Raw genomic sequence first — 15,623 nt, forward strand, 5'->3', positions numbered from 1 at the left:
CCTATATTTTTGAAGTACCTTGCAGAGAGAAAAAGAATTATTACAGGGTGGTGCTATTTTTTGCTTTGCTGTACCTCTTGGGCTTTTTTTAACCAGTTTAGTATTTAGTGCCTAAGATTTTTTACTCTTCTAAGCACTTTTTGTTGAATTAAGAGACCTGAACTTGCGGGTGACCTTTGACGAAATTGAAAACTAATTAGGTAGCTGAACGGGCTTCAGAGCATGAAATAAAACTGCATGAGCTGTAATGTATAATGCTGTGTAATTTGCATTGACTTCTAAGTTTGCAGCAGTAGATACTCTAACCCTATTTTTAAAAAAATTTGTGTTTCAGGTTCAGCTATTCTGGCTCTCTTGTTAGCTGGCTATCTAGCACAGCAATATTTACCGATGCCTACACCGAAAGTAATTGGGATTGACCTTGGCACGACTTACTGCTCTGTTGCTGTCTTTCTTCCTGGAACAGGGCAGGTGAAGGTTATTGCAGATGAAAATGGGCACAACAGCATACCAAGTATAGTCTCTTTCACAGACAGAGATGTGTATGTAGGATATGATGGCCTAGAACTGGCCGATTCAAATTCTCAGAACACCATATATGATGCAAAAAGATTCATTGGGAAAATCTTCACTTCAGAAGAACTGAAAAGTGAAAGTAGCAGGTATCCTTTTAAGGTAAGTAGCCATCTTCTTGAGTTCTCTCCAAGCAGTAAGCTATAGGATGCTTGAAACATGTAGTAGGTGACCAACTTGTCTTGAGTCATTTGGGTAAATCTGATATGCCTGAAAACCGTAAGAGGTATCCAGAGAGGGGAGGAGGAAACGGTTGTGGAAGTCGCGTACCTCTGTGTGAGAGCTGATGGCGATTTTCCAGAGAACCCTGTCCTCTACTGTGAAGTGTGTAAATGTGTTTCTGGGTAACCTTCCAGCCCCTTCTTTTAAAGTATAAATTTCTACTTGAAATTCTAACTGTGCTTTGCTGAAACTTCACTTTTTCCCTGAGATTAAAAAAAAAAAAAGTGTAAAAGTCACGTCTTCTCTGTCCCACTGCATTTTTTTTCCCCAAGCACTTTTTTAGTGCTTACTTGACCAGCAGCAGATCTTGAAAGTTGCTTTTTAAAAAAAAAAAAGTATTGCATTAATTTAGCATGGTGCAGTATTTGCTGTAAAGAGACAAATTTTCAGGTACTGCAAACAGTCTTTGAATTCTTTGCTTGTTAAGAGAAGCTGTTCCAGTACCAATCTGTTTGCTTCCTTTCAGAAAGAAGAACCTGTGGGAAGCTTTGTCAGTAGGGTAAACCTAATTATTAAAAAGCATTACTTTTGTCTTTGATATGGTATTGAAATTGATTATGCAGTTTCTTGGTCTTAATGGTTTTTTTATATGTCTTACCTGGGCACAGTGGGTGTTGCCACTCTGGATATACTCCGACCCCTTAAGTAGCATGTTTTGCATAATACTCATAGTCAGCGAATAAACGTGATTCAGGAAGTGGCAAAAGCACATTCATGTTTTTCCAGAATAAACAGACTATATGTGAATAAAACGTGGTGGGAGCCGGGTGGAAGAGCATAAGAAAGAGACTTCTCACCTGTGGGTTGTGTTGCTTTTTCCTCCTAGATTTTCAACAACAACGGATCAGCTGAATTTTCTGTGACAACTAATGAAACTTTTCACATCACTCCAGAGCAAATTGGCTCTCAGCTGCTACTGAAATTGAAGAGAATGGCAGAAGACTATCTTGGCATGCCCATTTTGAAGGCAGTGATCTCTGTGCCAGCAGAGTTTGATGAAAGGCAACGGAATTCTACCATTACGGCAGCTAACCTTGCAGGTGATGTCTCTTTATTCCAGTGTTTTTCTATGAAGCCTTAAAATTATCTTTAGGTCTATTTCACTAACAGTAAAGTCTTTGGGGAGGATACAGAAACAGTGAATCAGTGATAGAGAACCTTAGAATGGATTTTTTTTTTTTTTTTTTTACAGACCATTATCAATTTTGAGGAACAGCAGAGGACTCTTAGGTACCAACAGGCGCAGCTGACTAATGCAGACATAAATAGCTAGAAGTAGTAAGTTTTACTTCAGGGAAAATAGTCTTTTTTGTAATCTCCAAACAGAGAGACTATATAGAGCACCCTTGGACAATAATTTAAACAGAAACAGAACATGTGAAATAAATCTTCTTAGAAGGATTTCTCTGGCAGAAACATGTTTGGGCAAATCATGGTTCATGACTTCACCCTGATGCTGAAGTAGTATTACTTTAGGCTTAAATAAGGAAAAGAGTTCATTGAGTATTATTGCTTAGAAAACTGTTTCCTTTAGATCTGACACTTTACTTATGATAAGTTTGGTTAAAAAAAACCAAACCAAACAAACCACTAATGGTAAATGTCATCATGATGCGAGAACTGCGGTTTTCTGAAGTATACCTGAGTGTTGCTTGGTATCTTTTCTCTTTGTAGGGCTAGAAATTTTGCGAGTAATCAATGAACCCACAGCTGCAGCTATGGCTTATGGACTCCACAAAGCTGATGTATTTAATGTTCTGGTGGTGGATTTGGGTGGAGGAACTTTGGATGTGTCTCTGTTGAATAAGCAGGGAGGGATGTTCCTCACACGAGCCATGGCAGGTGAGAAAAATGCTTTACGTTCTCAAGGAGTGGGGGGGGGAGGAAAGGTGCCCCTAAAGTCACCATTAGAGGGGCTTTTTAAAACATACTGGCCTTGTCATGAAGTGTTCTCTGAAAGTGTTCTCAGCTGCCTTTCATGCAAAATGAAGTTTGTGACTGGTTTCAACAATTAAGATAAACTCACAGGTTTTGGCTGACTCAAAGGAGTAAGTTGTGGTTTCATTTTATCCATGGCTGTTAGCTTTTGTGGCCACTAGTAAAAGTGCTGGTGCATATTACAATTACTTTGACTGGACTTTTGGCGGCTGGGGGTTTTATGAATCTTTCTGTTACCTTTGTCCAAGCTGGAAATATTTGCCAAATCATTGACCAGTGCATTAGAGCATCCTTGCCTTTTGTTTGGCTCCAGCTCAGTTGGGCAGGGTTTGGGAACGTGCAGGCTGTTAACCCAGAAGCAAGTTTTGTGATACGTATATGCCAAAGTGATTCATCACTTGGAAAAGAGTTCTGGCAGCAGCGTTTAGTAAAACTGTAGTGAATACACAACTGCTTTTCAGATGACCTGGATTCAGACAGGTCTGAGATGCGGTGCGAACTGTCTGCCTTGCCTTGAATGAACAAGTTTTGATGTGAGCTGCTGCTCAGTCCAGTAGGAGTGGAACAGCAAGAAATATTCAGCAGCTTTGTTCTGATTCATTTAGATGGAGGTCTACAAAGTGAATTCCTGTTTTCAGTCAAAACAAAGCAGTGGAAACTTTGAGAGTATTGTTCAACACAGATGAAAATCTGTGGGCCATTTTTTAACTGTTGAATGGAAAGCATGAACAATTGTTTGAAAGGTTTTGGAAACATGGTGCAAGAATAATCTTTTAGAAGAAATTGGTTATATATAATACTTTTCTTTCCTCTCTCTCTCTGAAGGCTAATATAAGATACACCTGTTAATACAGCTTGAAGTTCACTGCTTGCATTTTATCACTTTCTTCCGCTTTTGGCAGGGTATATACGTATACTTCAGTAGCATGTAATTTTTCGTGTGGCTGTATAAAGACGTGGAATAACTTGAAACTGTTAAAACAATAATCCCTATAAAGCTGTACTGTGGAAGTGCCAAGAGAAAAATCCATTCTGGGCAGAGAAATTTGAAACTGGGAATTTTAGCTGGAAAACCAATTTGCTGTGAGAGATTGCACTTCAGTTACAGGGTTCCAGCTAGAAATTAATTGTTATGTATTTTCTTCTATAGAGAATACCTCTGAGTTAACAACCACTGTTTTTTTTTCTGTTACAGTGTAGCAGAGCAGTTCCAGGGGAAAAACATTGAGGGGGATAAATTCTAAAATAGTTGCTAAATAAAAATCTGGAAATTACTATTCATCGTGTGTTCTTCAGTGGATGACAATTATGTCTATTTTCCCAGCTCTGTAATCTCTTGCTCTATGCTTACAGTCCTAGTATCATTGTTCTGGCCCTTGAGAACCATCTCCCAGTAAAAGAGAAGATGTGTGCTGCTTTCTGAAGCTTGGAAAGTGATGTGTCTGATGCCTTCTATTCTGATGTTTCAGGTAACAACAAACTCGGAGGACAGGATTTTAATCAGAGGTTGATGCTGTATTTATATGATCAGCTCCATCAAATGTATGGTTCTCTGCCAACAAGAAAAGAAGAAATACATCGTCTGAGACAGGCTGTGGAAGCAGTTAAATTAAATTTGACTGTTCATGAGGCAGCTACGCTAAGGGTGTCGTTGACTATGCCAGAAAGGAAGCTTGCAAAAGAACTTCCAGGAAGTGAGGTAAAAACAAACACTGTGCTAAAAGGCAAGCCTTCACAAAAAGCAAAAGATATGAAAAATCTTGGAGACACTTCAGAAGTAGAGAACAACTTTGTGAAAGTTGTGTTTGAAACAGAAATCTCTAGGAAGCTATTTGAGATGTTAAATGAGGACCTTTTTGAGAAGATTCTTGTACCCATTGAACAGGTGTTGAAGGAAGGCCACCTACACAAAGCAGAAGTGGATGAAATTGTGTTAGTTGGAGGCTCCACCCGGATTCCTCAAATACGCAAAGTTATTCGGGATTTCTTTGGAAAGGAACCTAACACCTCTGTAGATCCTGATCTAGCAGTTGTAACGGGCGTAGCTATCCAAGCAGGAATTGTTGGTGGGTCCTGGCCTCTCCAAGTCAGCGCTATAGAAATTCCTAATAAGCATTTACAGAAGACTAATTTTAACTGAACGTAAACTCTTCCCCTTTGCATTCCACCTCTCCAAAAGTGTACTCTGATGGTGCATACTTATCTGACTGGCAGTGGAGCCTAATCTTAGCCATATTATATTCATTTTTTATCTATTCCCATTAGGTGTTACTGGATGCCTAACTGTGTCAAAGCTAGATGTTACTTTAAAGGTACGAGTGGTTTTTGAAGTTCTGGACTGTCCTGTATTTTGCTTGTAGATTGGATATTGGATGAAAATGCTAGTGATGACACACTCACATTTTCTTGCTAAATTTTATTAGCAAATCCTGAAGAGGTGTATGTTTAAAATATAAAGGGAGTGTGACCAAAGGTTAGAGGCAATGTGATATGGTACTGTAGGTATTCCCAGGTCCAGTGTATTTACTTTGAAAGAATGTGAAGCAGTGTTAATGCACATAGTACTAGCAGTGTTGAGCTTAAATTTATTTATTAAATTGAGTCATTTGAGCATTTAAGCACCTTTCTAAAAGGCATGTTGCAGCTTGAATGAGACTTACGATTTCACTTGATTCTTCTGCTGTTCATAACAGCATAATGGTATTACTGAGGCTATATGGCAAATTGTCTCATGTTTCAGCTGAACCGTATTAAGGAACTTAGCTCTTGCACATGTGGAGTTACTTAGTGTGTCTCCAAGGGGTTACTTCCTGATCTGGCTTTGATGGTTAACATACAGGTGCTGCTGTCATACCACTGCTGTTCTCCGCAGAGAACAAGGGCATATTGCCAACTGTTTATACCTCCCCCCGCCTCATTTGAAAACTGCAGTGATTTTCTGTATCTTAAAGCCACACCTGTGTATCTTCCCTTGAATTTGACCAACACGAATTTCATTGTTGCACAACTACAAGTGACGTCTTTCCTCTTGAGTACCCCAAGCCAAACTGTTTTCAGGGAGAAAGTGTGGGACAGAAGGGACTGCCTGGATGCAATCTAGTTCCTGTAGTCCTAGTAAATGAAAATTCACCCAACTATTTTGTACTTTTTAGCTCGTATCTCTGGCTTAAGTTTTGTCATATCCCCACTCTGCACATAGATTGTAGCTGTTCTTTTGGGAAGGAAGCACTGTGCATAACTCAGGATTTGAAGTAGCACTTCTTAGGGCTTCATTTTAGGCAAATAGTTTGCTACCCAGCTATCTAGCAAATGCATGAGGAGAAAAAAAAATTAATGATCTGAAAAAAAAAAATCGGTGACAGTTCTGCTCTCTTCAGAGGGTTAAATCAATACTTAAAGGCCAGTTGAATTTTTATCGGTGTAGAACTTTCTACGATGAAAATGCTTTACTCAGCTAAGACTGGCTTTAACATCCATCAACCCAGTCTTAATTGGGTAAGCTCTAGTAACAGGTGATTCTAAGCGTCTTCTTGTATGCTCCACAATAACTTTGTTTGTACTAAGCTTGCCAAGATAAAGCGTGGGGCTTAGATTTATTGTTTAACCTATGACTGTATTAAAATAGGTTTATTATTCTCCTGGCAGTAGGCCTGACTTATGGCACTGCCATAAATCAATTGTGCTGATTCAGCTGTTTGCATAGCTATTGTCTAAATGTATCTTTGAAGTAATCCAATTAAAATTGTCTTAAATGGAATCATAGTTGCACAACCATCCCATCAGCATTGTTTAACTTCATAGAGGATTCCCAAAATACTGCTAACATCTGTTTAATTTCCCTGAGTTGAAAACCAAAGTGATTTTTTTAATTGGAGGATTTTTTTCCTTTGTACCTCTTTGAAAGTGACCCTGTCTCTAAGTCTGTGCAGAACTTCCAGTAACATGTGGTAATGTGTTCAAAAGAAAACGTTGCACAGTTATAAAGAGTGAGTGGTAAGTCCTGCGGTAACTCCTGCGTTGAAAGAAGTGCCTCTTCAGTGAAATCATGTATGCCGATGTACAGTACAGCTCTCGTACACAGTTGCATTTGGGGCCTTTGCTTTGCAGATAAAAATGTATGTAATTCAACACATACTCCAATGTCTTTGGAGTCATTGTGGCCTTTCCTTCTGCCCTGCTGGAAATTCATCTCAAAGTCTACTGGAGTTACAGTAGGTCTTTAGTCTTCATTTTTTTTTAATGCACTGTGTAAAATGAGCAGACCTGTATAAAAATAAAACCACATCACAGTGAAGTTAAACTAAAATTGCAAAAAGCTTTTAATAGGACGTTAGGTAGAAGTGTGGGAGTAACTTTAAACTGTTAAACTCTCGATGCAAATAAATGAAGAAGTACTTTTTCTTTCGCATACTCCTTCACTCTGGAGTGAACCTGGAGGAGTTAATCTGGGAATTGTAAAGGAAGGGTGAGTTGTTGTTTACTTGTTTTAAAAAATTCACAAAAGGGTATTTATTCAGATTTCTATACAGATTTTTTAGTAGAGAAGTTACTGTACATTGGATATCTCACAGTGCATCCTTATTTATTAAATAACTGTTTTGTGAATTCTGCATTCAAGCTATTTATTTTGTGTCTTGATTTTAGTACTGTATTTTGGCACAAACCATTGAATTTTAAAGATGAGTCCACTGTACTACGTGGATATTTCCAGGTATGCACACGTACTGCTTACCAAAAGTCTCTCTTTAAACAAATTGATATTTTAAGGCTGAAATCTTTCTACAATCCATCCTTGAAATCTGAGTATGGTTGCCTGTGGTGTTAGGTGTGTAACAAAGTTATAGAGCTAAAGCTTGTTTTGTGAATTGAAATTCTGAAAGTATAAGATGCCTCACCAACTGTATGTTCATGAATTGTTTCCAAGTGCAGATGATGAAATGCATTTTATAAATAACCTTTTAGAATGTTTTTAATAAAAGCAATTTCTGTCCCTTGGACATGTCCTGTTTCAGTTTCTCAGGGAAGTACTGTAACAGCACTATTTCTCTGTCCTCCTTGAATTCATTTGGAGGTTATAGGATGAGGTTGTAATCCCTCAATTTGCCAAGAGGTTGCTATACCCTGGAGTGACAGATTTTCTCTGGGAAGTGGTAGGGAGGCGTGTTAGGAACTGGAGTGGGAGGGAAAAAAAAACCCCTTTCTCCTCAAGCTGCATTTTGGGGTGGAAGAATGGAACTGAGAAAAGTGCAGGTTGGTACAAGGGAAAGCAAGGAATGACTGGGAGGAGGGAGGAAGCACTAACAGCGAGGGAAACTCTGGTCAAAGGTGGTGTCAGCTCCCTGCTCCTGTTGGGAGTGTGCCCTGCCTGCTGGATCACAGGATGTGGGGCAGGAATAGACCCTTCCTCGTGTTGGGCAACAGCTGCAGGATGGACGTGAGGAATGGCTCCCAGCATGTGCAGAGTGAAGGCTGGGGACAGATTCATGCAGAATATGAGCAAATGTGATGTATGAAAAGTTGCAGGTAGGGAAGCTTGCCCCAGTAGGTTCCAAATTGTCCTTTGGCATTTCCAGCTGTGAGAGGGCTTCTGCATGTATGTCATCTTGGGATTCAGGCTGGGAAATGTAAGCTCTAGAGAGCCTGAATGATGATGGTGTTTCATAAATGAATCTTTTAGCCTGCAGGTTAAACCTAATCCAGAATTTTCATGGACTACTTCTGCCCAGAAACACAGCCAGAGAAAATGCTACAGAGCATTTGCAAGCCTCTTGCCTCCTCAGTACAAAAGCTGTGATGATAACCCTAAGCCTAGTCCAACCTTCTCCCAACAGACAGCAATCAACTATGGCTGGCAAAAGGCAGAAATGTGTACCTTCCTGTGAGGGAAAGAAGGGTTTCCCCTCAACTTCTTTCCAGTTTCTCCTGTGATACTGCCAGGAAAGTGTAGAGCAAGAGCTAGAAGCAGGGCTGAGGGACGTGGTGCCTGAGAAGATAGTGCCTGTGGGATTTTTGAATGCTGTGGGGAAGGAAGTTGAAGCAGAACATGAACAGGTTCTGCTCCATGCTTCTCCCTGTGAAAAGGAAAAACAGAGTCATGGTGCCCTTCTGAGCCTCATCCTCACTTTAGACTCTGCTCTGATGATACCCTGGCTGTCCCACCCTTCCTTTCCCTAACCCAAGCAACCTAGCTGGAAAAGGAGGCCACGCAGGAGCTCCTCAAAGGGATGAACAGTTGGGTGCCTCATCTTGTCTCCAACCAAGTGATGGTAACCTCCGGAGTCAGAAGGCCCTTTAAGAACAGCCCCAAGCTGGGTTTTTCCACACTTGCCTTTCCTCAGCCTAGCACCTTTTCAGGAGTCTCAGCAGTTAGTGGCCCATATGGGGCAGAACCTTTCACAGGTGGTGGGTGCCTATGAGTAGCCCCACAGGATGAGGCTGCGACCTGATCCCCAAATGCCCTGGAGGCATAGGAGAATTGCTGTTGGGAGAAGAAAGTGCAGGAGAGGCGAGGTATGTGATGAGCTGGCCTGCAGGGCTATGACATGGCTTTGTCTGCACTGTCAAGGGAGTTAGCTGGTAACCTTGTGCTTGGTGGGTTGTGTTGGGTACTGCAAAGTCTCAATTAATATTGAATGTGGGGCAGCCAAGTGGTCCCTCTTTGTTTCTTGGAGTGAGTCTCTTTCACATCAGGCACGTGAGGAGAGTAGAGGTTGCAGACCCTGAGTGATATTCTTACTGCAAAATTGCTTTTTCCTGCCTACCCTAAGCCTGTTAGATGGTTTACTTTGGTAAGCTATTGCTGCATGAAAACATAGCAGGAGCCTATCATGCTACTTCTGCCCCACTGCACCTCCTTTTTCAAAGTATAGCTGAAAGAGAAGGAATGGCTATTTGGCTTTTGCTGACACTAGTCCACCATTTTCTTTTCTCTCAGACTTTGCAATTATTCAGTCTGCAGCTTTTCCCAGCTGTGGTCTGAAGGTAGTCTGAAGCTGTAAGGCTATGTATGTCAGCCCATCAGTAAGCAAAGAAACCCCTCCTTCACACAAAACAAAAAAAAGTAAAAAATACAATGTACTGATGCCAGTCCTCAGATTATTTTCTCTGGACCTTGCAAAAGGGGTTGGTCTCTGAGATACGGAAGTCTACCTCCCCCAGCCTTACACCTAAAACTTATTAATCAGTTTAGGGATGGCACTCACTTCAGTCCTTTCCAGTTCCTTCTGTGATCCTTGCCAGGTAAGGGTGGGTTTGGAAGGGAGCATGAAGGTGGGTGAGGGATGGGGACAAGGTTGGGGGAAGCGGAGCCCCAGAAGAGCCTGCCTGTGACACTTTGAATGTTGTGGGGAAGTTAAATGTTGGTATGAGAAGGCTCTGCTTTGTTGGGAAGGTACTGTTGGCCTCCCTTGGGGGAAAGAAGAGGAAAACAGAGATGAAAAGCAGGAAGCTGTTCTCTCTCCTGAGAAACGTTCTGTCACACCAGTCTCTCCAGGACTTTCAGAAGATAATAGTACTTGGGCAGGGTTGTTCCTAGTCTAAAATCATTATATGCTTCTAATAGTTTCGTGCAAGTGATACTACATTTAATTGTGTTTTGTAGCCAACTAAACTAGATAGATAATACTCTCTAATGAAGGAAGACAGGCTTTCTTTTTTACCTTCAGGATAGAGAAACCATTCATCTTCACTGTAGTAGAATCACATCTTTGAGGAACTCTCTTCAGAGAGCCTCCATCACTTCTCCCCACCTTTCTAAAACAGCAAATACAGTTTGCTTGCTATCAGGCAAGAAATTAAGATCCTACTTGACATTAACCAGCTGTCAATGTTAAAGTAATATAACAGGGCTGTAGACTGAAACTTTATTAATGTACTTTGACTTTTTAATTTTTTTTTTAAAGCAGTTGATGGGGATCTTCTCTTAGTGTTTGAAGATTTAGTTGGTATTGAATTTGAAGAGTTTTAGGGACTGTAATAAAATGAAAATTAATATTTATGTGGCCTACAGAAGCATAGGTATGGTTAACTGACACTTTCAGTAAATGTACATAACCTGTCCTCCTGCTGTAATTAGCATTGAGGTTTGCATTAAAATCTACTAGCAAAGAGATAGCCACACCTAACTCCATTTTTCTGGGATTCTTTCACAATGTGATTTTGTAATGCTCAATTAGATACGTAAGAAGTGGTTTTCAATTATTTGAAATCATTTTTCAGTTTTCCAGAAATCACAAGATCAAAAGGAAAATTAACGTAATGTGGCAAGTTTATTGCCTCAAGAATTACCGAAGTATACATGCAAATATGCATGTCCTAAAAATCAACACCAAGTGACATCTGCCTGTATGTCCACACAATAAGCAGTTTGGGTTAATGAATTCGCAATCATAATAAGAATGTATTAACTAAAAGGGCATAATGTGAGAGCAAATTAATTAAGCACTATTTTTTAATGAAAAACAGTGTGTGAACAGCAAGATTTATTTTTCAATCCGTCTTTACTACTGCAACAGTTAAAATAAACCATGAAAATTACTGCTTCATTGTGTTGTTCCAGTGCCAATATGATCAAAATAAGTGATTTGTATAAAATCAGAAAGTTATTTTGAGAAACCTGATCAATACATACAGATTGTAGTTGTAGTAAACAGCAATGTTGTGAGAAGCTTTTGAGTAAGCTAGTCATTTCATAACATCAAAAAAAACCCTTGAGTGTTTACTGGAGTAAGGAATTCTTGTCTTCATTAAGAATTCATTCACTAGTTTTCTTTATCTTCTTACCCCAGCCTCTGCAACCATTTCAGAAAAGGCACCTTTTCATTGTAGCAAATTATGTGGTGTAACTTATTCTAGAATCCCTCCTGCATCCAGAACAAGCACTCTACAATGCAAAAGCAGAAAGGTTACAGGAGAAGAAAAATCAGCTCTTCAACCATATTTTCCAGTCCTAATACAGGTATCTCTGGATAATGGGTACTCTTATGTAGAAGAAATATCATTGCACTAGGTAATTCATCGGTTTCTAAAGCTAGGAACTCCTATATTAAAAAAAGCCTTTTGAAAATGGTGTTTTTGCTTAATTGGTAACAATGCTACAGTATAGTCCATTTACTGTAGAGAATTAAGTGGTCTTAATAGTAGCTTATCCCTGCACCTTAGCAGGAAAAATATTAAATCTGTAATTAGAAGGGGGAAACAGAACACAGGCTATCAATATTTAATTAATACTGATGCTCAAGTCTTTTGTGATACCTTGGATTGTACAGATACAAAGATACTAAGGTAAAAAGTGTTGGAGTGTAAATTTTAGTAAGTCTGAAAACTGATGCATTTAAAGGAAGCGATTTATTTTAAAAATGGCTTACCAAAACTTACTTACCTCCCTGAATCCATGACTCTATGTACCTTGAAGGCTATAGTTAATATTGTGCAGTTGTAAAACTCTCTTTTGATGGTGGACTGTACCCAGTTATCTGTTTCCATGTCAACAAAAGCTGTTGCCTCATCTAGGATCAGGGTTTTTGTCTTTTGTAGCAAAACACAGGCCAGACAGATCAGCTGTCTCTGCCCAGCATTGTTAAAATACATTTGAGAAGGTCAGGTCAGGCACATTGAGGAAGGGGAGAACAATATAAAGCTGAGATTACTGTGGAGCCTATCTGTTCTATCTTTCTTAACAACACTGTATACTTCTAAAAAGACTAGTGAAATATGCTCACCTCATTTTGGAAGTTTTGATTTCTTCTTGCTCAGCATACCAATAATAGTTAAGGTGTGACTTTTTAATACCTGTGGCTGAACTTCGAAGTGTAAACCTAGTCTTGCCTTCAACTTATATATTCACATTATAATGGGGACTCTGAATAAGCCAAATTGAGTGCTAAACCACTTTTTAATAATGTTCAGTGTAAAAGTTTGGATACTCCTATATGTTAGCTGTGGTGTATGCCTTCTAGGAACGTCCTCCTGAAAATGATCTGTCAAAAAAATTCAAGTTGATATTCAGTACACTCCATTTAAGATCTGGCCCTTTGGCTGCTGAAAGCTTCAGTATTTGTCTCCCAGAGGTCAGAGTCCTTTTATTTCAAGCATCACCTTCCTTACATAAAAATGAGTTAATGTTTTACAAAGAAAAAATGAGTTGCTTTGCCTAAGCAGATAAAGCAAAGGCACAAGCGCTCTGCAGTTCTGCCTTCCTTCCAGGTTTGTGGGTTTTGAGTTTGTTTTGTTTTGTTTTGTTTTGTTTTTAAAATTAAGATAAATGAGCACTTTTCTATCCAAATCTAAATAGGGGGTACATGAAATGCCCCTTCTTCCCCCCCACTCTTTTACACCTACTCATGTTCTTGAGCTGAAAATAGTCTACTTCCTTGGCTTCCCATACAGAACAGGCCATAGGACTTTATACAGTTGTGACCACTTGGACACCTCAAAGAAACTTATACTACCAGAATAATTCTACTTAGAATGACAGGGGAAGTGTCATTGTTATACCAATTTTTTCTGAAGTAAATTCTCTGGAAGAAACACAGTTTTACAGTACCAGAAAAATAACTGCAATAGCACTTCTTATTTATATACCTGAGATTTTCACCACCTTCTGAAATCTCATGAAGGAGCTTCTTTGGGAGTGACCGGACAAAATCCTTTAAGTCACACAGTTCCAGTACCTCCCACAATTCAAGATCAAAGTGTTTTCTAAGTGGATCCAAATTTGACTGCAGCGTCCCAGAAACCAAGACGGAGTCCTAAATAACAGCAGAATGTGAGTGCACAATTCCAACACAAACCTAAAAAAGTCTCCCATAAATCCTTACATTAACACAGGGAACCGGGACAAATAATTTTGGAAATGAAGCTTTGCAAGGGAAATTGTAACATTTTGAAGCTGGTGGATGAAAAGACAAAATCACGTGGGGGCTCAATGTGCTCAGTTCTTCACTAACGTGAAATGTAAAGAGCAAAAGATTTCTTATGTGTTCTCTGTGCTACCGGTTCTATGGCTGACTAAATACCTGCCCAGCATCTGGCAACTGCAACAACATATGAATTATTACTATTGTCAAGTTTGTGAAGCACTGGATACTACATTCATGAGCACTGCTAAGAAAAATTAGAAGGCTATGATTATAAGTCAAATTTTCTTAATTTCCTACAGGAAAGGTGATATATTCAGCAATAAGAACAAAAAAAGCATTTGTTGCATAAATGTTTATTCAATGAGCATCACTAGCTTTTGTGCACTGAATACAGCAGGGAATGTCTAGAAAAGTACACATAGACTAGTAGATGCCAGGATGCATATGGGCCACATCCAGCACTTATGACTGTAGAAACAAGCATTTCAGTAGTTAAGTCTGAACACTTTTCTGGATGTACATAAAAGCCTTTTTCTTAAAAAGGCACATTTAAGAAGTCAGTACTTGGCAACATATGAATACCTCCACAGATTTATAAACAGAACCAACGTTTTTAGAGGCAGTGAACAGACACCTTGACTAAGTGCAGTCACAGTGGTTGTGATCCAATAGGTAGACTGTAAAAGGCCAGCAACATTGACTAGCAAGTTGCATGCAAGTGGAACACTGATAATTTTGAGGGAGCTAGGTGACCAAAAAGGACTGTTAAAATGGTATGAGGTCTTGTGTATATTCTTCATTTAAACTTCATGTTGCTTGCATTAGAACACCCTTAAAGTAATTTGCAAATTTGTACTTTATTATGATTGTTAAAAACTGTTTGTATGAGATATATTTGACTGATCTGAAAAAGCGTGTACACACTGAAAGCTTTGCTATCTTGCCATGCCCTTTTTTCTGTTCCAGACTTTTATCTTCACTCCAGACTTCATCTACTCTCCACAAGCTCCAGTCTCCATTTTTCCACTCTTCCAGTTCTAGTTTCCTTGTCTGATCCCAGCTTGTTAGTTCACTGAACTTTCCTGTACCTCTCTCAACTTAGTTGCCTTGATGCGGATCCAATATACGCCATCCACAGTAAATCAGACCTGCAACTGCAGTTGAGAAAATACTGTGTAATTTACAAATGTCAGGTATTGTGCAGATTCGTAGAGTATCAACTGCTTAAAACAAGAAAAATGTTACAACCGAGCATGTATGAACTGTTGTGTTTTGAAATCCTGCAGCATAATCAAATTTGGTTCAGTATTGTCATTTCTGACCCTGAAGTTATATCAAAAACTGTAACTTTATCATTCCCCTGAACAAATACATTTCTCAAAGGAAAAGCAGCCAAGGATGGATCTGGTCCTCATGGGGGACCAGATAACCACCCCGATATCTGTTGGAGGGACAACACGGCAGGGCATAAGCAATCCGCGAGGTTCCTGGAATGCATCAATGATAACTTCCTTCCCCAAGTGGTAGAACGAGGAGAGGTGCTATGCTGGACCTTGCTCTCACCAACAAGGAGGGGCTGGTGGGGAATGTGACGGTCAAGGGCAGCCTTGGCTGCAGTGACCATGAAATGGTGGAGTTCAAGATCCTTAGGGCACCGTGGAGGGCGCACAGCAAGCTCACTACCCTGGACTTCAGGAGAGCAGACTTTGGCCTCTTCAGGGATCTGCTTGGTAGAGTGCCATGGGACAAAGCCCTGGAGGGAAGAGGGGCCCAAGAAAGCTGGTTAATAGTCAAGGATCACCTCCTCCAAGCTCAGGAGCGATGCATCCCAACAAAGAGGAAGTCAGGCAAAAACGCCAGAAGGCCAGCAGGGATGAACAAGGAGCTCTTGGACAAACTCAAACACAAAAAGGAAGCCTACAGAGGGTGGAAGCAAGGACAGGTAGCCTGGGAGGAATACAGAGAAATTGTCCGAGCAGCCAGGCATCAGGTTAGGAAAGCTAAAGCCCTGATAGAATTAAATCTGGCCAG

At 39.9% G+C, this 15,623-nt stretch overlaps 1 protein-coding gene across 1 annotated transcript; it reads left to right on the plus strand.

Moving 5' to 3' along the window:
- Positions 1 to 283: 283 nt before the first annotated feature.
- On the plus strand, positions 284 to 4,982 carry HSPA13 (heat shock protein 70kDa family, member 13; the record flags this gene model as incomplete). The annotated part of the gene is made up of 4 exons (XM_009580036.1): positions 284 to 675; positions 1,622 to 1,835; positions 2,470 to 2,637; positions 4,203 to 4,982. Coding segments are annotated over 4 exons (1,445 nt in total), but the record flags the coding sequence as incomplete, so codon positions are not given.
- Between the last annotated feature and the right edge of the window lie 10,641 nt (positions 4,983 to 15,623).

The sequence above is a fragment of the Fulmarus glacialis genome, unplaced genomic scaffold, assembly GCF_000690835.1.
Source record: "Fulmarus glacialis isolate BGI_N327 unplaced genomic scaffold, ASM69083v1 scaffold49586, whole genome shotgun sequence".
Lineage (NCBI taxonomy): Eukaryota > Metazoa > Chordata > Aves > Procellariiformes > Procellariidae > Fulmarus > Fulmarus glacialis.